Source organism: Anoplophora glabripennis, unplaced genomic scaffold (genome assembly GCF_000390285.2).
Source record: "Anoplophora glabripennis isolate ALB-LARVAE unplaced genomic scaffold, Agla_2.0 scaffold247, whole genome shotgun sequence".
Classification (NCBI taxonomy): Eukaryota; Metazoa; Arthropoda; class Insecta; order Coleoptera; family Cerambycidae; genus Anoplophora; species Anoplophora glabripennis.
The window spans coordinates 658,245-684,148 of record NW_019416598.1 but is presented as its reverse complement, the minus strand read 5'-3'; the positions used below and the strand labels follow the sequence as shown (position 1 = coordinate 684,148).

Sequence of the window (25,904 nt, the reverse complement as noted above, 5' to 3'; positions counted from 1 at the left end):
GTATACTCATTTATTTTAACACACATTGATCCATCAGTGAGATACTGGATCAACCAATTTAAAAATAACCCTCTAAATCCCATATTATAAAAGTAATTAACTTTCGACCATAGATTTATTATAATAAGTCTATGCTTTCAACGAATGAGATTGAGAATGAGATTTATTTATGAGATATTCAGATATTAATTTATAAATTTCAGAGCCACGTTGGTTACAGTTTTTCATATTGCATTATTTCTATATTCAAACAAAGAAAGGTAGTAAGGCTCTTATAACAAGTTAGACAAGGCGAAAACCTCGCATTCGCGGGAGAAATTTTTCCGACTCGATATTTTTTGCATATTTAGATTCGTGAGATGTTCCTTAACATGAATCAAGATGATGCCGGCCGGAAATCTGGTGCCCATTTGTTTAAACAAATTGTAAAAATTGTTTTTTTCACTCCGGGAAAAATTTTCTTAGGTTTTTTGGCACATTATAAACAAAAAAGGTTCCTAGGCACTATGCCTCTAAAATAGATAGTTTTAAAGTTATAAACAAATTAAGTTGCTAAAAATGCGGAAATGACGATTTTCAACGGCCGATTTCCGTGTTAAAAATTGTTATTTTTGATGTTGCCAGGTACCTAAATTAAAGTTTAAACATCCCCCTACAAGATGCTGAAGAGTTTTTGGGACTCGCATTATTCTAAAGCCTTGTTTTTTAATTGTTAATAAAGCGTTATGAGCCGCGCGCGCGCCTCTCTCATACGCGGATTCGCTATTTCGNTTTGGGACTCGCATTATTCTAAAGCCTTGTTTTTTAATTGTTAATAAAGCGTTATGAGCCGCGCGCGCGCCTCTCTCATACGCGGATTCGCTATTTCGTCTAGCGGCTTCAGCTTATGTTCTTTGAATTTAGCATTCTAAGTACTATTACTAGTCATGAAATAATGTAAAAATTGATTATTTAAATTTCATAATTCATAATAATTTTATTTAATTAATTCAAAATTGAGAGAATAGAGAGAATAGAGTGCAGAAAAGAATAAAAGGGCAATAGTATAAAATACATTTGATTTTTATTAAAGAACATTTATTTAATACTGCATATTATCATTATTATCACACATTTATTCAATCATAAGAATTCTCACACTGTTCTATGTTATAACCACATAAAGGTAGACAAGTGACATAGTTTTTCCTACAAAAACAAGCTTTAGTTTTACAGTTGTTTGTACATTTACATTGTTTAACTAAGTATCTGGGTAATGGATTTTTGGTAATAAATTTAGGTAATAATTCACCTGTTTCATTTTGATAACCAAAAGCTGTGAAATCCAAATATTGACATTGAGGAATAATGGAACTTTTTTCCATATTTACGTTTGTAAAGAAGCTTCACAATTAAAAAACAAGGCTTTAAAATAATGAGAGTCCCAAAAACTCTTCAGAATCTTGTAGGGGGATGTTTAAACTTTAATTTAGGTACCTGCTAAATGCTAAAATTGGAAAATAAGAATTTGGTACCAAAGATGAGATACCTTAAAGTATAAGAAAGTTATGTCGTTTTTAACACATTCAATCTACTGCAGCTAGCGCCCTTTATGAACTTTAACCAAAATGTGAACACATTTCAATTCTTTCAAATCTCAAAATTTTGTGAGGATATTTGCATTTGTTAAGGAATAAATGAAAAAAAACTAAAATAATATTTTACATTTAACACCCTGTATCTCTTTAACTATCAACTTTTGGACTAAGGTAAGTTCGGCTAAATCGCAAAATTTTTGCTTCGAGAATCTACTCATGAATTTTGACCTATTAGCTCGGGACCACCCTGTATACAATTTTTTTGTAATTGTAAAAACACTAGTGTTAAAAGGAACTTACTTTTAACACGCGTGTCAAAAAATGACATTTTTAACATCAAAAATGACAATTAAAAAGCCCACTTTTAACAGTTTTGTAGAAAAAATAGTGTATGATATACGTGTTAAAAGTGATTTTATTTTGTTCGTGAAGTTAAAAAACTCGCTACGCTCGTTTTTTAATCATCTTCACTCACAAAATAAAATCTTACTTTTAACACGTATATCATAAATAGCTATTTTATTCAAACTTACAAAACTCAAAACTACATTTTTTAAAAATAGTTTACTATTTTGTATTTTGCATTATTTGATGTTTATAAAGGCAACTACTTTAAAATCTGGACGTTTATGAAAAATCCGCCCGGACCCACCCGGACGTAGTAAAAACCCGAATATGTCCGGATTAATCCGGACGTCTGGTAACCCTACGCACGATAAAATTTGTAATAAAAGAAGTTGTAGAAAATCGCATTTGCAACAAATTAAGTCCGTACCATTTTTAAAGAAAAGNCCAACATTTTTGTCGGACAAATTTTTTGGGGGTTTAAAAAATATATATCTTTCATTTTAACTTAAAAAAAGTGCTGGTCATAACATTCCATGTTTATGCCAGATGTTTTCCTGAAAATCACGGGAAAACTTACCACTGTTGAGTTTTTCTCGTAGTGAAATCTTGGGAGACTCGTCAAACTTAAGCTGCACGCAAAGTTACAGCTTGCTGGTAATCATTTTTTTCTTTGTACGTGGGCCCGTGGATATTGGGTCGAATTACGAATTCGAGGCACTTGAAACTATGTAGAAACTACTTTTGATTTTTTTAAGAGTTTTGGATAGTGACCACTGCTTATAGAAAGATTAATTAGAAAATTAATGTGATAAATTAATATACAGTGTGACCCGTTTGAAACCGGGCCACTCTCATCAAGTTTTTATTTACAGGGTGATTTTGACCAACATTTTTTTTTAATTGTAGACGGGGAAATGTATACTTTAGGACAACCAGATAATTTTTAAGAGGTAAAAGTTGAAGTAACCATATTAGCGAAAAAATCTGAGTAAGCCAGGGAATTATGCGCTCTATAAAATGGGCCTACCCCAAAAACATAAAAACATTAATTATTTTACGATAAAATTGCCTATTGTGCTGATCTTACGGATTTTGTCTTCATCATTATTAGAAAACATTTGGAATATTATAACATGACATACAGCCTCAGTCCTGTCCAACTGAAGTTAATAGGCAAGATAAGTAAAAAGTAAAATAAAAAAATACCCAGTTTCAAATAAGTCATACTGTATATAAATATTTTTTCTAACCAACCTTGCCGATAGGATATGTAACAGTCGTTATTTTTCAAATTACGTATTACTACTAAATCTATCTCATTTTCAACAACAGAAATTAAAAACTTGTTATTTAGCATAACACTATTAAACTTAATTTTATTATCTATACATATATCTGTATTTTGTTTTTTGTTAAGGGATTTAGTGCAAGGGTATATTCAGATTTTATATGACAAAAAAACACTCTCGTAATATCGTAATATTTAATACTCATAAAAAATACTTATAGTTCATGGCTACAGCTTTTCATTTTGCATAATTTCTATAATTATTCAAACGAAGAAATGTGGCACGACACAATAAGTTTATCTAGATTATAGATTAAATTTTTTTACTCGTATGTTTTTATTTATTAATTTATTAATCACGAAAAAAATGTCAGATAACTTTATCTAGATTAAAGATTACATTTTTTTATTCGTGTAAATGTTAATTAATTTATTAATTACGTATGAAGTGCCCGATGACGTAAATGCACAATGCACTAAAAATATAATAAGCTAATCAATAGAGGTTCTGTTGGTGACAAAAATACTAGTAGGCAAAAGGACTGTGCCATCATATAAAAGACAGTCTGTAGATATATGCTTATACTCCTATGTTTCCTACGAAAATTTACATTAAATAATTTTTTACAAACATTTTTATGCAAAAAACGCACATATAGCATTTTTTTTAAGTTTTTTGCTTATAAAACCTAAACTAACGAAGCGATCTGAATGCTATAAGGAGACAATTTGTAGAGAATCGAAATACGAATAAAATGACAGATCGATCGATCCGATCTGATAATTAGTAACGAAGAAAGTCCGGAAACATCGGAAAATTTAGTATTTTTTTAAAAATTCATAACTCCGCCATTTTTTTAGTTAAAGAGCTGACCCGGTGCACAAAAGTAGTGAATTATACAGGGTGGCCAAATGAACACGAAAGAGAGCCATTTTCAGGAACTGCGTCAAGATTGTAGAAAAACGCTCAGACCTGCCGATTTTAGATTAAAGGGGGACATTCTTTGCTGGTATTTTTGACTCCGCCACTTTCACCCCCAAGCAAGGGTAAGCATCACCCCAAAATATTTAAATGGCATTGGGGGTTGAGTAATATTTCTTTTGAAAGCTCTTACAATTCTCTTTACAACAGACTTTAAATTTTATAATTCCGCCCAATACTTTGAAAAAAATTTACATTTTAAAATTTAAATTATGTTTAGTTGCTTACTTACTACTTAGTTGATTAAATGTTCAAACTGATGACCGCCCGCTTCCATACAAGAATAAAGATTTTGTTCGAAACGTTCGCGCACATTCCGAAGCATTTCCGGAGTGATTCGACGGCATTCGTCGACGATTCTTTGACGCAAATCTTCCAGCGACGCTGGCTGTGTTTTATAGATTTTACTTTTTAGGTATCCCCACAAAAAGAAATCAAGGGGCGATAAATCCGGTGATCGTGGAGGCCACTCAATGCTGCCTCTTCTCCCAATCCAATTCCGTAGAAAACGTTGGTCCAAATACTGACGGACAATTAACGCATAATGCGGAGGAGCACCGTCCTGTTGAAAAATCAAATGATCTTCATCATACTCTGGAACATTTTCAATAATATCAGTCAAGGCAGGGTCAATAGCGTCTTCCAGTAATTGCAAATACATTTGGCCAGTCAAATTACCAGGTAGAAAAAAAGGACCCACCAGCCGGTCACCGAAAATTCCAGCCCATACATTTAATTTTTCCGGTTGCTGTGTATGCACCTCGTGAAAAACTCTTGGGTTTGAATCGGACCAATAGCGGCAATTGTGACGATTTACCGTCCCGTTCAAGAAAAAACTGCATTCATCAGAAAAACAGATGTTAAAAAGGAACTGTGGATCGTTCCCTGCTCGCTCACTCATTATTTCGCAAAATTGCAAACGGCGGTCATAATCATCCTCATGAAGTTCCTGGACTAAATGTATTTTGTATGGATGGAATTTATTCTTCTTCAAAATGGTTTGTATGCTAGTTCGATTGATCCCAGACACAGATGCCAGCTGCCTCGTACTTAATGTAGGATCAAGATGAACTTGTCCCAAAACTGCAACTTCACTAGCTTCATTAACTATAGGTTTTTCAATTTCTCGTTTTTTATTGGCTACGTTCCCTGTCTCTTGAAATTTTTTTACTAACTCTAGAACATACTTCCTCCTGACATGTCGATCTTGATGTTGTTCATTAAATAGCTGAGCTGTTCTATTCGCACATTTATTGTTCATAAAGTAAAGCGAAATGATATCTACCCTTTCCGCAATGGAATAAATCATAGTGTTTAATTTTCAAAAACACAATTAAATAAACTACCAACCAACGCTTCCAAATAATACTAGAAAATAATTTGGAATCCACTAATTTTACGTTCATTGTGTGTGTATAGCATTCATTTCTGTTGTTTACAATTGTGTTTTTTTTACGAAAGTGATAACAAATCGCCAAAAACCAATGTAACGCAAGAAATACTAAATTTATGCCATTGGCGTACTTAACTCGAATGACTGACATTTTTACATTTACTAATTGTTTGTACATAAGTTTCCACTTTAAAATCAAAATTCTTAATAAGTTATGAGCGGAATTATAAAATTTAAAGTCTGTTGTAAAGAGAATTGTAAGAGCTTTCAAAAGGAATATTACTCAACCCCCAATGCCATTTAAATATTTTGGGATGATGCTTACCCTTGCTTGGGGGTGAAAGTGGCGAGTCAAAAATACCAGCACAGAATGTCCCCCTTTAATCTAAAATCGACGGGTCTGAGTGTTTTTCTACAATCTTGACGCGTTTCCTGAAAATGGCTCTGTTTCGTTTTCATTTGGCCACCCTGTATGTACTTAAAGTGTGCACAAGGCAGGCGCTGTTGGACTATTAGTTTTGGCACAATAATTGTAATTTGAATTTTTTGTGCACTATTTTGCAAAACTTCTGGATGCGTTGGAGGTGGTCCGATTTTAATTCTTCAGTCGGATTTTAAAAGTAGAAATATAGTACTACAAAACGTATATTCTACTTTTCCGACGAAATGATGCGAAATAGGTGAAAAATTCCTCCAAACATGATCAAAAACGGCCGAGCGCGCGTACGCGATCAAGTAGCGGGGGAAGATCGGGATGAGGGGCAGTGGATATACAGGGTGTTAATGATAAGTTTTGCCAAACTTTAATGGCGTATTCTATCGATAAAAATAATTAAATTTTACTCTATAAAAATTTTTGATAGGACGCTTCGCTACGGAGATAAAGGGTGTTAAAACTTTCGAATATTTATATGATTTTTCCTGTAACTTCACTGCCAAAAAATATTTAGCGATAAAATTTGAGAAATAACATTTTCTTAGTAGGGATTATTTTTTCTTATACACTCCAGTGACGTAGTTTTAGCGGGAGTTAGAGTTCTTGATATTTCGAGAGACAAATCGCTCTCTTCCTCAGAGAAGAGTCTGAATTTGTTCTTACTAGACAGAATGCACGTCAACTGCTGTATTTATTCTACTCTGCCAGTTCTGCTTTGTGCTGCCTTGCTTGCTATGCACAAAGGTGAAATGTGTGAAAACGATTCGAGATTTCTAAATATCATTAACAATAATTTGATTATGATGATGATCCTTTGCAAATTTATATACTCGTGTCAGAAAGAAAACACGTTTCAAGGGTATTTATTAATTACTGCAATTGCACTCGTGGCAAAAAAACTTTTATTACTTAAATATTTTGTAGATGTCCACTTACGATAATCTTGATAAACATTTTGTGATCTTATATAAAGTCATCAGATTTGATTATTTGGTCATACTTCTTTTTGCTGTCCTCAGGTGAGTTTTAATGATTTTATTTGAATTTGAAAATCCTATCAGTTGCTTGATATATATTTCAAACAAAAATTGCTTTTTACAGGAGATTTTTGTCATTTTTTTTTGTAATAGAAAAATTCCATATAAATTTACAATGCACTGCTTTTACAGAAAAAACAAAATGAAGTTCTTGGTGGTGTTCGCTGCTTTAATATTGGTCATCAGTGCCGCGTCTGACAGAGACCAGTGGCTGCAATTCAAGGTAAATTTTTGGATTTTTTTTATAATTCCCTAAACGGCGCAAAACTAGTAGTAGCAACACTAACAATAAATGTTACCGTTACATTTAATGTTTTTTGGCTGATAATGTAGATTAAGGTTTTATATAAAATTCGCTTGAGTTTTTTTGAATTTTTAAGAATTTTATGATGTGCCTTTACTAAAAATATTTATGGATTGTGGAACTCAGAGTTCCATTAAACGAATATCTGCTAAATTTAACAAAAAACTACTTTTCAAGAATTCAGATTAACGTGTTTTAGTACTTCCATAAACAAATGATGATCCTAGAAAAAAAAATTGGGTTTAATTTTAAACCTATGTTTCGGTTATTGCAGAACAATTATGCATAATATTAAACTTTAGGAATATTTCCTTCTATTTGAAAAATCCTAGAATTTCTCCTATACATAAAAAAGACGCAAAAAATGATGTAGAAAGGTAAATTCTACAAATATGTAATTTCGATATAGTATACCTACGAAAATTTTATACCTATATGATGTGTTATGTCACGATTGCAGAGAGAAATTAGTCTTTATCAACACGATTTTATAAAAAATCTACTGTTTCACATTTATTTTGTATTATATTTTATATAACGCTATTTATTTCTAGTATTCAGAATATGCGCATTTTTTGTACTTGTCAAAGCTTAAGTATGTTAAGTTTATCTTGATTACTCTTAAATAATTTCAAATGGTACTTCACTGATAGTACGCAATATGAAGATTGATGAATGTCCAGGTTTTAAATAATCTGTAGTATCTCTAACATCTGGCATGCCTCAAGGTCATATATCGGCACTACTTCTTTTCTTATTACTTATAAATCACATACTAGAAAATTATTTGGATGGTTTTAGCGACTTATCATCTCAAATCTTGAATCAGATTTATAGTAAATAGTTTACATGGTTGTGGATTACTCAGTCATTATTTTTCCATCACAGATTGTTGATTAATAAAACTGATTGCTCTCAGATCATGGATCAGATTTTTTTTCATCTTCACCTCATAATAACAACGGCTTTATCCTGAAGCTCCCAGAATAAATTCATTCAAATTCGCATTTCGTGTGTAAAAACTACTTATAATAAATTACAAGATAAACTTGATATATTTAGATGTACTATAGAATAATTGGATAGTTTTTCCAACTCGTAAAAACACGACATTAAATCATCTCTCCGACAAGCCTCAAAGATCCCAAACACTAAAACTGGTTTTGGTAGTAGATATTGTTCATCTGGAGCTTCACATAAAAATTTGGTTTCTTTGGACTTTTTCGGTATATCTCCTATAGCTTGATGCTTCAAAAAAAGCAATAATGTTTTAATATTTTGTTGATGTTAGCATTTTCTTTTATGACCAAACAACTATTTAGCATTGAGAATCGACTCCATAATGTGAAAGATTTCAGACTTAGCTTTTTCGACAAAGTAAACTAGAAGAATATCGTTACTTATAGTTTTGATTTTGTCCAGATTTCACCATTCAGAAAAAAGTTAATATTCGTGTTCATACCTCGACATGGATTTTACTGGTAATAAATTCGTGTTCGCTTGTGTCGCTTGCTCTAAGATGCTATCGGGAATTTCGGGATTTTCTTCTGAGTACATTTTATCGGCATAAATTTGACAGAAAATAAACAACGCTGACAATACCATAGATTTAATAGTATATTAGATCTGTGGACAGTACAGTGTTTGGCATGTATGATGCGTTTTCATGGTTAGTCTCAAATTGTTTCAAAGGTGATTTGTTTTGAATTAGTCTATGTCAGATAAGGTGTACAAACGTCAAAAAATATTACATAAATGTAGCGAAATATTCAAACATTTACGAATTAAAATACAAAATAGGTATATGTAAAATATCACATAGCATATAGACTTTCATAAATTTAGTTTGCTTTGCTGTATATTTCTATTTTTAAGTCATAATATTCGTTATTTTTATTCAGCACACGGAAAGAATCGGGAATCGAAGATCGGGACTATTTAATATTTTTGCTATTATCTAACTACTCGTAAGTTTGGTTGTTGCATGATCTATGGAGAATAAATAAATAAATAAACAAACAAACAATAAACAAATAAACAAATAATACATACTGATCAAATTTAACTTGGGTCTTATGATTATGACTTACCTTGTTTGATTATTGAGACAGAATCAATAAATTTAAGTTATTTATTAAAACGATACAATTTTATATTTCAGGAAAAATATGGCAAAGACTACAGGGACCTCAAGGAAGAACAGAGACGCTTCTCCATCTTCAAGGATAACTTGGTGACCATCCAAGAACATAACGAGAAATACGCTAAGGGGGAGACGTCATACTACATGGGAGTCACCCCTTTCGCTGATCTTACTCCCTCTGAATTCAGGTCTACGCTCAACTACTCCAGGCCCACTTCCAACTTGAAACTGAAGTCTTTAGTCGACCTTGACGCCGTTGCTGCGCCCAGCTCTATCGACTGGAGGGACAAGGGAGTCGTTTCTGAAGTTAAGAATCAAGGCAGTTGTGGAGGTTGCTGGGCTTTCAGCGCCGTAAGTCAGAAATTTTTTTAAGAGAAAATAAAAATATACCTACAGGAAAAAATCTAATTTGTTTCTTTGAAGATTGCAATATGTTCCAGTTATAATCGACACCTATATACAGGGTGTTTTGCAAAAGATATCACAAATTCAGGGAGTGACAGAACGTCAAAAAATAAGTTGATTTTTTCTTACGGCTCATGGGTTCTATTGTCTTTGATATAGGGCCATAAATTTTCCAAAAAACAGTATTCTCAAAATTTCTAGCGACAAGAAAAAAACATGGTAAAAACAGAAGACTGCTTTCGGTATTCGTAGCATCCTCTATGTTTTAAGTAAAAAAAAAAATATATTCATATTCTGCTACTCCAAAATCCGACATAAAAAATGTTTTTGAAGGCTTGTGACTTTAAAAAGGAAGCAATAACTAGCCACTAACGTTGCACGTTACAATTTTTACTTCGATAATTGTATTCGAATCGATATAACTATTGTACCGTAAATGTTAAAGTTATACAAACAATTTTTGTCGCAACCCAAAATTGAATGACACATCCCGTGGAGATCAATTTACTTTTTTAATACTCCTCTTTTTATTTTTGCTTTTATGTAACATAACATTGCTCAGAACACGAGTTATTTCTGGTTTCTTCAAACTCTTTGGAAACTTTACTTTTTGCAGCTCGACTAATTCTCTTCGTCCAATCATAATTAAAATTTCAATTCTCTGTTTTTCATTTAAATGGGCTACTCTTTTTCAAAACAGTTTAACAACGAATGAATTGGTTCTAAAACGATTCACGTTATATCTAAGGTGCTCTGGTGAATTTTATGTGTTTATCGATGTGTTTTTTTTTTGTTTGAGAAAAAAAAAGCTTTAATGTTAGCAGAAAAAGATTAATAAAGAATAGGTTTGTTTGAAATAGTCAGTACGATATAAAAGACAATTTTTTACAGTTTTTTGACAACTATGAGATATAACATTATATCGCGGAATTCGTCTTTAGAAGAGCTATCTATTTATACCATAAAATATAGAGCGACCTGTTAAAAAAATTTCGGTAATGTTATAGGTCTGTCAAACATGGGTCATAAAAATTGAAAATATTACAGAAAAGTAACAATTTCTATTTACTAATTGACCGGTTTCAGAGATTTTTGTGAATTTCAACTGGAAAAGAAATATGAATGTTGTTCCAACATTTTGGTTTATATTCGTGTCTGAAGTTGTAGGGATTTAGGTTGTTCGGAATTTAGCATAGAATTTTGAGTAATTTTTATCAAATCGATATAATTTTGGTGTCATTGCAAAGCTAAAAGATAGATCAACTTCGCTCGTGTAAGCAATTTTTTAAGCCTTTATTTTTAAGTATGTTTCCTGGCGTACAAAATGGCAAAGCAGAGGCTCATCACAACTCCTAGGAAGTTTGCATTTTTTTAATTGTGATTTATTCTCTTGTAGACTGGAGCCATGGAATCTGCCTACGCCATCAAGACGGGAAAGCTCCTTTCTCTGAGCGAGCAGAACTTGCTCGATTGTACGACGGGTTACGGAAATGCTGGATGCAATGGGGGAACTGTCGATTACTCCTTCGATTACGTGATAGACAACGGTATCGAATCGGAATCTGACTACCCCTTCCAAGGCGTAGACGGAAGTTGCTCTTATTCCCAATCGCGTTCTGCTTTACAAATATCGAGTTATGTCTGTTTAACCTACGACAGCGAAAGCGAATTGCAATCGGCGGTTGGTAAGTGCCACTTCTCTGAATTATCTCTGCAGAGGATGAATTAAAATATCGCTTTCTTCTTTTTCAGGTACTATTGGACCAATTTCAGTTTCCCTCGACGCAGACGGCTACCAATTCTACTCTGGAGGAGTTTATGATGATTCTTCTTGTACCTGGAACGTCAACCACGGTGTCCTGGTAGTCGGCTATGGTGAGGAATCCGGTTCCCAGTATTGGCTCGTCAAGAACTCCTGGGGCGCGTCCTGGGGCGAGAACGGTTACATCAAGATGGCTCGTAACAAGAGCAACCAATGCGGTATCGCCTTGTGGGGCGTCTATCCCGTAATATAAAGTGCTTGACTGAAATGTAACATGAACAATAAAGGGATACCAGTACGATACTAATTTGATGTTCAGTTTCATTTAAGATTATAAATTCGAACCCCATTTCTTCTAAAAAAGTACCACAATAGATGGTAGCAGAATTGGTGATGGTGGTAGTATTGTGCAGATGTCGTACATCTAAAAGCATACAGTCTTGCTAGGAGCAGAAGCGTTAAGGATGCGATAAAACATGTGCAGCTTTATAATATGAAAAAGTGTGATGCAATTCGATAAATGATATTTTAGAAGAAAACGTGGCGCGCTTCAGTGCGAAAGAGCTGATGGCGTTTTGTGTTCGAAAATGCGCAAATTTATTCAAATCTCGTGCTTTACAAAAATTGTTCAACGCAGTTTCAATGCGCTAATAAACATGTTTCCAAACGACGGCGTCGGTCAAAATTCTGTCACCAAAAGCACCACACTAAACATTAAGAACATAATTGAAGTCCCGTTTCATCTAACAAAGTACTACAATATTCATATAGATGTCGCTACAGGAAATACGTTTATAGTAAAAATAGTACGATAATTACATTCATTCAAATTCAGGCAAAATACACCTAAAAAAAACGAGAAAATGCCAGGTGCACGCACACGTGCACGATAATCAGTTGTCCGGCCTATACGTCCATCCCACTCTCTTGCTATCTCATAATTGCATATGAAAAGAGAAGGGTAATAAAATAATAAAAACTCCAATTTGCGGCCGCCGGTTTTTTGTTCTGAAAATATTTCTATTTTCTATCTTCTACATGTTATTATGTACATATTTACAAAAAAGGAGGATGGCAAGTGGTTGTACAAATTTATAATATTTGCAGCCAACTAAGTTTTATTTCATATTATTTTCTACATTTTAGTACTTATATGGATTCGGACCAGAGTAGGTGCGAATGTAATTATTTCTTGTATGGATCTTTGAGCTGTTATCTTTTATTGTTGCGTTGTGGCTGCGAAATATTTTATTTGTGGAGTTTACTATTTTTTATATGAAGGAAAAAACATTAACAGAGTAAGTATTACAATTTGCTAGGCATAGTTGTACTTAGTACTAAATTCAAGTAAATAATAGATATTAAAATAAATATGTAGGTATTGTATTTGATTATTTGAAAATAAAAATTACATATGCGACAATGGACTTTCCGCTTACTTAGCCGTAATATAAATATGACATATTGTCGTTGCAATGCACATACAGGCTGTTCCAATAGTGTGACAAAGTTTATAATTATTTTCAGTTATAGTTGTATAGGGCAAAATCTTCAGGCCAAAAACAAGATTTTCTGAACGTTTAATTCGGTCTGAAAATAATGAATAATGGAAATAATAATAAAATGTGAATCCGAGCAAGTAACTTTTTTCGTATCACTACTACAGGCAGTTATACTAAACTTTATCGCACTATTGTGGCACCCTATATATGACTAGATATATCATTATGGTAAATCAAAAGCATAATAGGTAAAAATGTATAATTATCTATGTTTATAACAAATATTATCTGGTAAAATTCTTTTCTTACTTTCAGATACGGAACCGGAAGAAGTCTATATGTTATTTCGTAATATACCTATAGTGGTGAAAACAACCCACTCTATGTAGAACAAATTAAGAAATATGAAGAATTATGGAAAAAATCAATGGCAACAAATTTGGAACAATTTTATAAAAATTGTATACTACCAGAAATAATATACAAAAATATTCCACAGGGAAAAAGATGTATGGATCCAGAATATATTATAGAAACTCAAATTAATAAAAAGAAATAATTTTATTTTATGATTTTTTAAATTTTTTCCTGTTCTACTGTACCTATTCTATTTATTTCTTTATTACTTTCATTTATTTACATATTTATTAAACTACACTGTTCCACAGAATTTCTGTTTATATTGGAGGTATTAAAGTACCTACAACTATTTTTTCAAGTGAAGTGAACTGAATACCTATTTCTCATAAAAAAAATTTAGTCTCAAATCGTCCTTTTGTACATAATTCTTTACACATTTTTTGGACAAAATAAGTATATCGTACATATTTTTTATATTTTCTCATTATTATGTATATTCACAATTAAAATTCTATTTATATTAATATGCGAATTTTTTTTATCAAGAATTACTTAATATTAATTATTAAAAATATAATATTTTCCATTTCTGTTTATAGGTACCAAAGTAAGCCGCTTTATTCACAAATCGTAATTATAACATAACTTTCCGTTATGAACAACTTTTCTTATTAACATTTTTTTATATTATCAAAAACAAAAGCAGTTTATTGTTCAACGTTATTAATTTTATTAAATTTCTGATCACCCTGTATAAATATAAATTACAATTTTTCATGACAAACATATTCAATTAAAAAGCAAAATATTTTTTGTCACGAATTACTTTTTCTAGTAGAATAGAAAATAAAAATGTTTTCCCTCTTATCCACTAACCGTAGATACTAATATAGGTATATTAATTATAAATTATGGTTTTAAATAAACTAAAAATTGTTTATATTTCATATTTTCTAAAATTATATAATAGTATGGACTTGCACTGTTACTTATATACTTTTATACAAAAATATATCTAAAATGATCATGACATTCTTTAAATATTTACGTATCAATTAACAGAAACCATGACTACCAATTCAGAATCAGGTTATACCAAATTAACCACATACAACAGCTGTTCGTTAAAAATAACCCGAGTCCATTCATAAATAAATTTTTACTAGTGCGACATCTATTACAAATCAAGCGAATTAAAAGTCGGAGATAATGCTATTCATGAATGAATATTTTTTAATAATTTTATTCCAATATAACTTTTTAAATAATAAAGTGATGAACAAACTATGAAATAAAGTCTAATCAGTTTATTTATTTAAAGACAACTATATAAAAAATTGCATAATTCTATAATACTATGAAGAAATAATCGTTTCTTTGTAAAAGTCCAAAAAACCTTCATATTTAGAAATTAATTTCTCACGAATTATTTACCTATCCCAATTAATTTTTGCTTTACTGTCTTCATTTATACTTTGCCAAATGTGATATGAAATTTTACTACTTTCTTCCATTGCTTTAAAAAGATATATTGGAATAAAAAAAGGGCTGTTTTCTACCATTTTTCGGTATAATTTAGGCAACCAGAGATGCATCAGTTTCCAGTCTTAAGAACATTTAGTATGCTGCCTCTAGTAAAACAACATTTATCCTTAAAAAGCACCTTGCTTATAAAATCCCGATCTTGTGCTATTTGATGTCGAAACCACTGGCAAAAATCCACACGGGGCTTTTAAATTGTTATTTAAATTGTAATTTAAACCCTTTGTACATGATAGGGGTGTAATAATTGTTCCATTAGTACACGCCACACACAAAAATTAACTTTAGTAATTCTGTAATTTATTAGTTAAAGATGAAGAAAAAGTAAATACATATTTATACATTAATCATTAATATTATGTACATGAAAAATACAACATTTTATTTTCACTTTGCTGCCTTCGTCTGTGTTTTGTTCAATGTCAATACCTATGTATGTTTTCAGCCACGAAAATTGAATAATTCCAATTTCGAATTTTCTGCCCCAAGAGTCACGGTGACAACATTTTTAACATTAAGGCGATGTTTCGCATTGTATTAGCTATGTCCTCTCCAAATTTGGTTTAGTGCAACTCTCTCGGTGTCAAGAATACAATACCTATGTAGTTTTCAGTCACGAAAATTTAATAATTCCAAATATTTCGAATTTTCGTCCCCAAGAATGACGGTGACAATATTTTTAACATTATGACGATATTTCGCACTATGTGCCTTTGCAAATTTGGATAATGCATCTCTCTCACTTTCGATAATTCAATATTCAATGCTATGTAAAATCGATATATTTTTCCAAAAGTTACCAGGAGTGCGGTCGATTTGCGATCTTCAAGGTGTCGAAGTTATAGGATAGTACATGTACTTATTGTTGGTTGCATATTCATTCAAGACCATAGTTCAAATGTCTCGATTTTTTGTTACACACATTGTAGTTTAAATTCATATTTACATTCAGTATTACCCAGTTCAAACCTGAACCACAGAATTATAACACATAATTCTGTGCCTGAACACCTTAATAAAAGTTTTGGCTGGATCTTTTTTAAGTAGAACACTAAAGACTACTTTTGAACAAAACGTCATGCTTTATTTTTACTAATTTCAACATTCAAGAAGTCGTATTAGTGATTGTTTTGTGTAAAATCTGAATACACTCAGCATCCTCTTAAATTGCTATGTACGAATTTCTTAAAAAAAAAAAAGAAATTAAAAATTTTTGTGAATTTTAGAAATGAAAATATTATTTATTTATTATCATAAAGTAAGTCATGCCAATGAACGTCTAACTCAGATAACAAAATTATCTTTAAAAATATTACTAATCAATGAAAACAAGTTTTTCCAATGATGCTATAGAAATTACATGAACCCAATGACAATGATAATGGTATGAGTAATCGTAATGAAGGTACCTACTAAAATTTAAATACTAAAACAACAGGAATAATTTATTAATCTTCAATATGAAGTGTTTTTGGCTGTTTTTATTGGTTAAAAAACTTTAAATTAAACATGAAAAAATAAAATGTTGATAAAGCTCTTGAGAAACTTCCATGAAAAAGTAGTCATTGTTTTATTTATCAAGAACTATAAGTTCTCAAGAACTCCAAAAATTCTCGAAATTAATGAGTAATATTATTAAATTTAATTTTGTTATCTACTTTGGATGTTTATTTTGTTTAATAGTAAACGCATTATATTTTATTAGTGAATTTATCTGCAATTTAAAATTTAAGGTGTGAGTACAGAAGAAAACTAATATAAATTTTTGAATTTGAAGCAATAAACCTTTTAATTTTTTTTATAAAAGGTCCAGATTCACCATTATAATAGATTAAGTAATCATTTTAAAAATGTTAAATTTAGGATGTCTCAGAGAAGTTTCCACAAATTCATTAAAAATTTTTTATTAGAGCAATGTTTTTATAGTCTTGATGATTTTATTTCTTTCGTTACTGTTTAATATTAATGTCCTCTTTTAGTGTAATAGTTGTGACAAAAAATGTACAGTTTTTGTATATGACAGTCAGGACCGTTCCTGGGGTACTTGCCGCCCTGGTGCATAGAAAAATTAGCCGCCCCTACCCCGTAGTAGGTATGTATCTATCATATCATTATGACATTATTAATATCAGGGATTAGAGATGACTATGATGGAAGTGTGTTATTAGAAATACAGATCGATTTATTTTTGCACTAACAAACTTTAATATTCTACTGTAAAATATAATCTAAAAAGTCATAACAAAAATAATAATCAAAAGCTCTAAAACTGATATGGTAACTCACTGGAAAACAGGAACTTCGTATTGCGACTAGTATGAAAGGTATTCACAAAATATAGAATATAAAAATTTTGAGCTGTCTAAACGTCGTAAATCTGACGATAAGTAGGTAATAATTATTGTAATCTTAGAACTCAGCATTAGTTTCGCTCGGGTTCTGTGTTTAGTAATTAGGCGTTCATTTGTTCGTAAACGTCTAAGAAAGACATTTTTAAAACATCCGTGATTTTACATTTTTTAAAAACTAATGCAAAAAATTAAAGGGTCAAAAGAATTTTCGAAATTTTTCCGTGATTTTTGACAGACTGTATTTAGGTAAAAAATAGTCGTATCCGGAATTAAAAAATAGCATTTTGAAGCTCCAAGATTCTAGTTTTTAGATCTTTCGGTCGAAATTTTTTAGGTGCTACCGTTGTCATTCAATTCTAAGAAATAGTGCGACAAAAAAATTTTCCAGTCCACGGACTTGGAATTTTTGGACCAGATAGCTAGTTTATTCAGCTTCAATTTCCTTTTTTTTTAAATTTCGATATGATCATTTTTCATCGAAATATTTTAATGGAAATGGATCATTTTGTTTTCAATCATCGATATCTCGGCGACAAATGCTCGTACAGAGAACTGAAGGGCAGTTTCGAAAACTGGAATAAATTTCCTATATAAACATTCGGAAAAAACATTTTTTATCTTTTACACGAATTTTAAAAAACAGGAAAAAAGGGTAATTATGGTTTTTTAGAAAATTGACGGCTAAATTAGAATTAAACATTACTTTTACAGTTCGATATACCCAGAAAAACCCTGTGCAGTTTCATCTCAATTTAGCGACCCGTTTGTTTGTTTCAAATAGTCAAACTTTTGAAAAAAATTAAAGGGTCACGTTTTTTGAGTTTGAGTTTTTTTGAGGTTTTTTCACATTTACCGCAAATAACGTTTAAATTGACGAAAAAAAAAAGAAAATTTGCAAAATTTTTTTATCACGCTATTTCTTAGAATTGCATGATAACCGTAGCTCCTAAAAAAATTCGACCGAAATATCTCAAAAACTAGAATCTTAAAGCTTCAAAATGCTTTTTTTAATTCCCGATACCCCATTTTTCACCTAAATACAGTCTGTCAAAAATCACGGAAAAACTCTTGACACTTTAATTTTTTGCATTAATTTATGTAAAAAGTGTAAAAACAGTATATTTAATACTACATTTTTTATAAGACGAAAATTAATATACATTTTATCTTTTGCAGTCTTTGCTGCTATTGTTTAAATATTTTTAGTTAGGAATCTGGGGAAGATCAGGACAGAAAAGTTGAATTTTGGCCGCCCTTGTAGCTCGGCCGCCCTGGTGCCGGGGCACCACCAGCACACTGCCCAGGAACGGCTCTGATGACAGTGTCAATAAAGTTTATATTCTATTCATTTAAAACCAGTAACCCTGTACCTTGTTACGCCTTTATCTAGATTATAGATTAAAAAACAACTCACGTAAAATAATAAGTTTATGAACTACGTACAAAATATTCGATAACATAAATTCAATCTATACACTAGAAACATATTTATTGAGAAGTACGTATGTGTCATGGATATCGAACAAAAATTCGCTCACTATCCAAACAGTCTTGAGTAGACAGAAAAACAGCACCAGAGACACGGAAGACACGACACTTAAAATATCACAGAAGAAGACGTAGTAAAAATAAATAAATTTAAGATATACGAAAAATAAATATGTTATCGGGCTGAGGCAGGCCAGCATGTTGATTATGATAGTCTTTTGTTATCACCCGTCACTTGACACATAAATATTCGGTAAACAATGCTTCGATCCAATTCCTTCAGCGATGGTAACCTTTGATCAACCGACGTTGTCCTGATGGTCATTAAAGGTAGTAGAAGAATCCTACAATAGGAAATAATACATTTGTACACTAATTGTTATTTAATCGTTTTTTTTACAGCGTAATCATATAGTGAGTGTTAAATTTTTATAGACGTAGGCTGTAAATAAATAAACTATAAACGACTCTACACAATCTGCTATTTTTAGTTAACCGAAATGATTTTTTTCTCAAAAATCGATCTCTGTAAAAACACAGACTTAGTTTAAGTATCTTGGCGTGTCTTTAAGTGTATTGTCACCAAAAATTAATGACTGATTATAAACTAACTAAACTGATAAATATTTGATCACAATAACGCAAAATTATTCTTATAGCTTAATGTTCACAATTTTTATGTAATTATAATAACAAAATAAATATCAGGGACATACCTTCTCGCTTAGTCAACAATACTTTTCGTGAGAAACTTTCAAAGTAGCTATAAAACAAACAGCTTACTCAGATAAAACCCTGTCTTATATAGCAAAAATTAGTCGTTACTGTTTATCATTTATTGTTTACAAACTGATGATAATGTTTATATTTCCTACCTTTATCGGAGAAAATAAGGAGGCCTAGTGCTGGAAACCAGTAATGTTAATAAACAATGCGCAGTCCTTTATTTTTGTTCACATCGAAAAACACTTCCTCATCTTTATGTAAACAATATTGAAAACAACAACTGTACAGTGATTTTTATGTAGGCTCGTCAAATTTCGTAATTTAACGTTACAAATTCAAGATAATTTTCGTCACAAAATAAGTACGAACCGATATCGTTATCTTTATTTTCGTGTTTCTATCTGATTGTGCCATTTTTAATTTGTTTATATATCTAATAATTAGAATTGTATACACGTTTATTAATTTATTTGTCGTCAATTTTATAAAAATGAGAACAAAATAACAATATGTTTAGTAGGTATAAATATAAATAATGAAATACTAATAGAAAAGATCATCTCTTCAACGGTACACCCAGAAAAAATGTTACACAACAAATCGCATGAGTTATGAAACACCCTGTATAGAGTAAATATCAAACTGAAGAAACAATGCCAAGAATAATGTGGAATTAAAAAGATCTCTTTGTAGTAGCTGTTTTTTAAGTCATTAGTCTTTGCACAGACAAAACAGCTATCGCCACAGACCGCTCCTGGAATAGGTCGGCAGTTTTAAATTTCCGAATTGCCGGTAGAGTACACCACCAGCAGAATTTTAGGAAGAATCAAATGCAGCGGCCCGCATCCTAGCAACATATAAACAAGACTTTGATAATGTTGCCAGGCGTACTTACGTATTTCTTTTGTACGCTTTCTTATCAATATCTGTTTTTTGCGTTACTGTATTTACTTAAATGTATGATGTAGGTATTGATAGAAATGTTTTTAAAGAATCAACGAATATCTATGTAGTTTCATATGATATTCTGCAGCGGTGTTACAATTAAGTTATTTAATCATAATTTCGTTAATTAGCTACCTACTATTTTCATTTTTTGGTATTGAAATACTGCAGAAAATATATTTCAAAACAAACAAAATCCGTAATAATATTTTAAACAGCTTGTAATATAATTTTTTTAATATTTGATAATGACGATAAATTTATTTAATATACAAGGTGGGTTATTAGTACGTCGCGGAATGTAGGTACAGGTTTTTTTTTGTATTTTGACATCCACTTATAGGTTTAATAATTAAAGATAGAAAGAAACTTTAAATACAAATGTACGACTTTTCCTTTATTTCATTTGACATCAAAATTTACTGGCATAAAATATATATGTTTAAAATAAAAAAAATCATTAAAAAAAATTAAAATTCATCCTTATGAAAATAACAAACAACGCTTTTTATAACTAACCTTTACAACAACATAAGGAGAATAACTAAAAACGAAATAACATTAATATACCTACAATTTTTACAAATCAACATGCAAGTGATTGTGATGATACAGTTGAAAATATGTTTCAATTTACTATTAATTGCTTCAAAAACAAATTCAAAATTATCAAGCATTTCGTCCTGTATTTTTTTTTCAATACTTGCAAATTTTCAGGTAAAAAAAAAATGTCTAAAGGACTGACAATGAGATCGGGGCTGTTTTCTGGCCACCTAAGGTTTCTAATAATATTTTTTAGTGTTCGTTGACGGGATTCTTCCTCCAAAATAAATTTGCCAATATTCCTGAAGAACTTTTGCACATTATTGTTATTTGAATAATACAGTTAATTATGTTTTATTTTTCGTCATCAGAATAACCCATTGTAATTTTTTTAATTTTTTAAATTAAAATGGGTTATTCTAATAATGATAAATCCCATGTATTTTTAAAAGAAGGTTCGTTTCTGTCGTTTTTGTCTGATTGTGTGCGAGAGAGATAGAGTTATAGTGTGCGATAGAGATAGAGTGACTCTGTCCTCATAGAGAGCTTATCTCTCTCTCTCTCTCTGCTGTCTTCAGGAGTCTCCCCAGCAATTTCAGGACACCTAGGGAGGGAACGTGGGGTAGAGCGCGTGGCCTTGTTAAGCCTTCGTTATCGATCTATGATGTCACACAGTATAAGAAAAAAAAATGGTTTTTGCTCGTAACTCGGAAATGGCTGGAAATATAAACAAATTTCCCCTTGGTTCTGAGTAGAGCACTCGGTGGGTGACGCAGAGCGGGGTGTCACAATATATGAAAGAAAAAAAAACAGTATTTGCTTAGACTCTAAGTATCAAAAAATCTCCCATGGTGAACAAATAAATCTCCCATGGTGAACCAGTGAAAAACGTCAAAACCCGCATGTCAAAAAAAAAATCGGGAGCAATGGTGTGTGACATCATAGGATAAAAAAGTGTTTATAACTCGGAAACGGTGCGTTAAATCGAAAAAATAATTGAATAATTCTCCCCATACCCCTGGTTCTGTGTGTCAGTACAGTTAAAAAGGTCTTATAATTCGGAAACGGTGCGTTGAATTGAAAAATAATTGAAAAAATCTCCCCACTACTCTGGTTCTGATTGTCCGTTCTGCGATGAATGGAAACGGTCCGAAGTCAGTATGTCGAAAAACAAAAACGTTAGTCAAAAATTGCAACAGCAGTAGCGAACGCATTATCTTATCTCTGTATTGATTGATGATTTGTTGTTTTTTTTTTTAAATAAAGTTCGTATTCAACTACTCTTTGAGGTTCCAGCAATTTTACATTGTGTTAATTGTTTTGAACACCTTGTGTCACAAATATGACCACTACAAATGACATCTATGATACGCAACACTTGTGTCAATAATTATTTTACCTATCTAAAGAAATCAACAATAAGAGGCAGTACCCATCTAAGGATACACAACCTGTATAGTAATGCAACTTTTTTAAACATAGGTGTTAATATCGTACCATATTGGAAGTCGACGCACAAATCTAAAAACATTAATTTCAAGTTTTTAAATTTTCCCATTCCAAGGTGATATAAAATAAATAATTAATTAGGTAAATTCATAGTTTTAATTCTAACTTGATTTATTTTATTTTACATTTAAGGCAAATGTGATTTCCAAACACAAGATAAGTTCCTTATCTCTTTAATTACATAATTGAAAGCATTAAATTTATTTAGCAGTTATTATTTGGTAACAAAACCAACGCTGGAACTGCCGCCTATTACCAAGTAGAAGAGTTACCACGCTAAATTTTATAGCTGGAAGCCAACTAAGGAGACCCTGCTTCCATTTCGGGTTGCCAATTTCCAGCATTTAAGTAGCAGTCTATAGCGATACGCTATATTGTCTGTGGTCTTTGTTAAGGGTGATCATAGAACAGCAAGAATACAGGATATATCACGTAACAATCAGGTACTACATTTTATCTGGGATTGTTTCATCAGACAACTTCTCGCATGGAATTAATAAATATTAACAGAAAAAAAAATATAAACAACAAACTGATGAACCAATTCCGAGTAAAATGTGGAAACGAGAAGGTATCTTTGTTCCTCTAGTAGCCGTTTTTTATGTGATTAGTATTTGTCAAGGGTAACAATAGAAGCAATATAGAATATTTGTTTCAAAGGACATCCCTGACAGTCATTTGTTTTTTAGCCATACTTTTTTTGTTGGTAGAAATTTCGTAAAAACTTGGTCTAAATCGGTCCTTCACTTGTACGAACTATTGCAGTAACTGATTTCAAAGGAACTTCACGAATTTATTATCACATTAGAAACAATCTTCTGGCAAATTGGTCCTCAGTAGATTATTCCAAGTACTGTAAAATTCCTTGACAGTTGAATCTTATGAAGGGCGGTATCTGAACTCAGGTCGACGCTGGTGTTTGTTATCTTAAACTTATGAATGTAATTCTTATGTCAAATAAATTCACTACACTCGTAAACGAATTCTTATCACTTTTTATTGCAAAAGTGTAAATGTACCTATCTGATACGTTTCAAACTAGCGGATCCAAATTCTGAATAAAATCAAGTACTCTATTTTTATGAATTTATTATACTACGCACGTAACTGATCACACATTCTTAAAATTACAATCAGTAATAGTTCGCAGAATCATTTATCTATAAAAGATACATTTATATTTGTACACGTAATACTAACCCATATCATTTGCAAAACAAAAAAACAACACCCATAATAATAGAGATAAAAATAGAATTATCCTTGTAATGACAGTAACTTTACAATTGTATGTTGAAACTGTGGAATTTATTATATACAGTAGGTACTGAATTAAAAACAATATTTTATTACATATAATAACAGTAGAACTTGTTAGATATAGGGACATTTAAATCGAAAGTCACAAAAATACATCTAACTACGAAGAAAAACAAAGTCTGTAGAATTACAGCTATCAAATATATTGTTTGCCAAAAATAATTAAAATAAATGAAGAATATCTTGGTGTTAAAAAGTATAAAATGCAAAATTAGCCAGACATACATAACGCCAACAAAACTGGTTATTGTCTCCAATAAAAGATTTTGGTCGCACACTGTACTGATAGAACCAGGTGACGTTGACTGAACAAATTTTACCTGAAAAATATTTAAACGTTACAGATACATACAACACAGTAACTGTAGTGCATTCATGCAAAAATATTATGAAATCATATAGTTATTTTGAACCATGGCTGGCCTCCTAGCAGACCTGATCTATATTCTGTAAATTGCAGGTGTCTTCATAAATGGAGACCATTTAGACTAGATCAGAAAACCTAGGAGATCACTGTGTTTTAGTTGATGTTAGCAGAACATACATTAAACTAACGACTTTTGCTTTCTGTTTGTAACTATCTTATTTTTTCGAGTTTTTTGCATTGTTTATAGAAAATCTACGCAAACAAATAACATAGAAATTAAACATTAAACAAGTATCTACGTAGGTACATGTAAACAAATTGTAAATAGCATCATGGTGATAAGACGCTTTACTAATGCTTTTTAAATTTGTTTGTTTCTATTTGTGTCTATCTTCATAATATTTATTACAAGTTTAATAATGTTATACAATAATATTATCTGGCTTTGCAGATGGTACTTCTAAATTTGCAGTTGTTATCAGGTCCAGTGGAATTTTCCGTTTTTAATTTCTCAAAAACTTTGACCTATCAACAAACGACATGAAACACCAGGAAAATGAGTAATTTTTTTTATAAATTTATTTTTTACGGGCAAAGAAGTACATAATTCTTTTTATGAATAAAAACTAGGTACTGCTTACTTACTGTGATAAAAATACAGCATCAGCAATTGACACTAGGTATGCGATAACTGTGCTACACTGAAATTTTACCTGAACTTATAAAATAAAGCCTGTCCTAATAATTCTACAAGCATAATAATTAAATCGGCTCTCCTCAAAGTAAATTTATTTCTAAAACCTCTTATCAATTTGAGTTAAAAAATAACAACTACCTATTACAAAGTGGAATAAATTGATAGTAATTCTACAACTTCTCGTTTTAAAGAATATAACAACTTTATCTAAAGTTCAAAAAAACAATTAGAGTCGAATGTTTTAGATTTTCTGAGAGTTTTCTCCTATTTCCTCCCAGTTAAATTTTTTTAACCTATGGCAACATTTAAATCCTAGTATTTATAAAAGAAAAAATGTATCGTTTTTTTTTCTGTGAAATGAATAATTTTAGCGTTACTCTTATTTATTTAAAAGTGATAATCATATTTCATATTAGTAAAAATTGTCTCTCATTAATTGCTATCCATATAAAATGGAAATAAACTCTTTTTCTTTGAGATACAGTTAGTAATAAAATGCAATAATCGAATTTCGGAAATATTCAGTGGCGTCGAAATTTTCAGGTAATTAGTAATTATTTTTTTTTGTTTATTTATTGGGTATTTTGCTATCTGTGAACAAAATTTAGCTATATTTTACAACAAAAATTTTATACAACCGAGCTTTAGACGCTAAGATTAAAATATTTATTGTGACTAATAATTTTATTAAACTATATTTTAGAATATCGTAGAAAAATATTTGTATTTCTATTTGATGTATTAAAATAGAACACAACATGTTTACAAGATATTTTTACACGCGCACTTATTATAAGAATTCATTTAAAAACGTTTTAAATGTTTTTTTCTAAAAGTTGATTGTATACGATGTCGATATAGACATTTCTTTCGACATAT

At 31.0% G+C, this 25,904-nt stretch overlaps 1 protein-coding gene and 1 long non-coding RNA gene across 2 annotated transcripts; one reads left to right on the top strand and one right to left on the bottom strand.

The window, feature by feature from the left end:
- Nucleotides 1-6,955: 6,955 nt before the first annotated feature.
- LOC108915529 (cathepsin L-like proteinase) lies at nucleotides 6,956-11,982 on the top strand. The gene is made up of 5 exons (XM_018721586.2): nucleotides 6,956-7,043; nucleotides 7,194-7,284; nucleotides 9,527-9,859; nucleotides 11,310-11,598; nucleotides 11,666-11,982. Exons 2-5 carry the CDS (start codon nucleotides 7,204-7,206, stop codon nucleotides 11,926-11,928), a joined length of 966 nt encoding a protein of 321 aa, XP_018577102.1. The 5' UTR covers nucleotides 6,956-7,043; nucleotides 7,194-7,203; the 3' UTR covers nucleotides 11,929-11,982.
- Nucleotides 11,983-18,840: 6,858 nt separating this feature from the next.
- Nucleotides 18,841-19,739, bottom strand: LOC108915524. Its single transcript, XR_001964729.1, has 2 exons — nucleotides 19,635-19,739; nucleotides 18,841-19,262 (listed from the first exon to the last, which is right to left on the bottom strand). It is a non-coding gene; the product is annotated as an uncharacterized LOC108915524 (long non-coding RNA).
- Nucleotides 19,740-25,904: the final 6,165 nt, after the last annotated feature.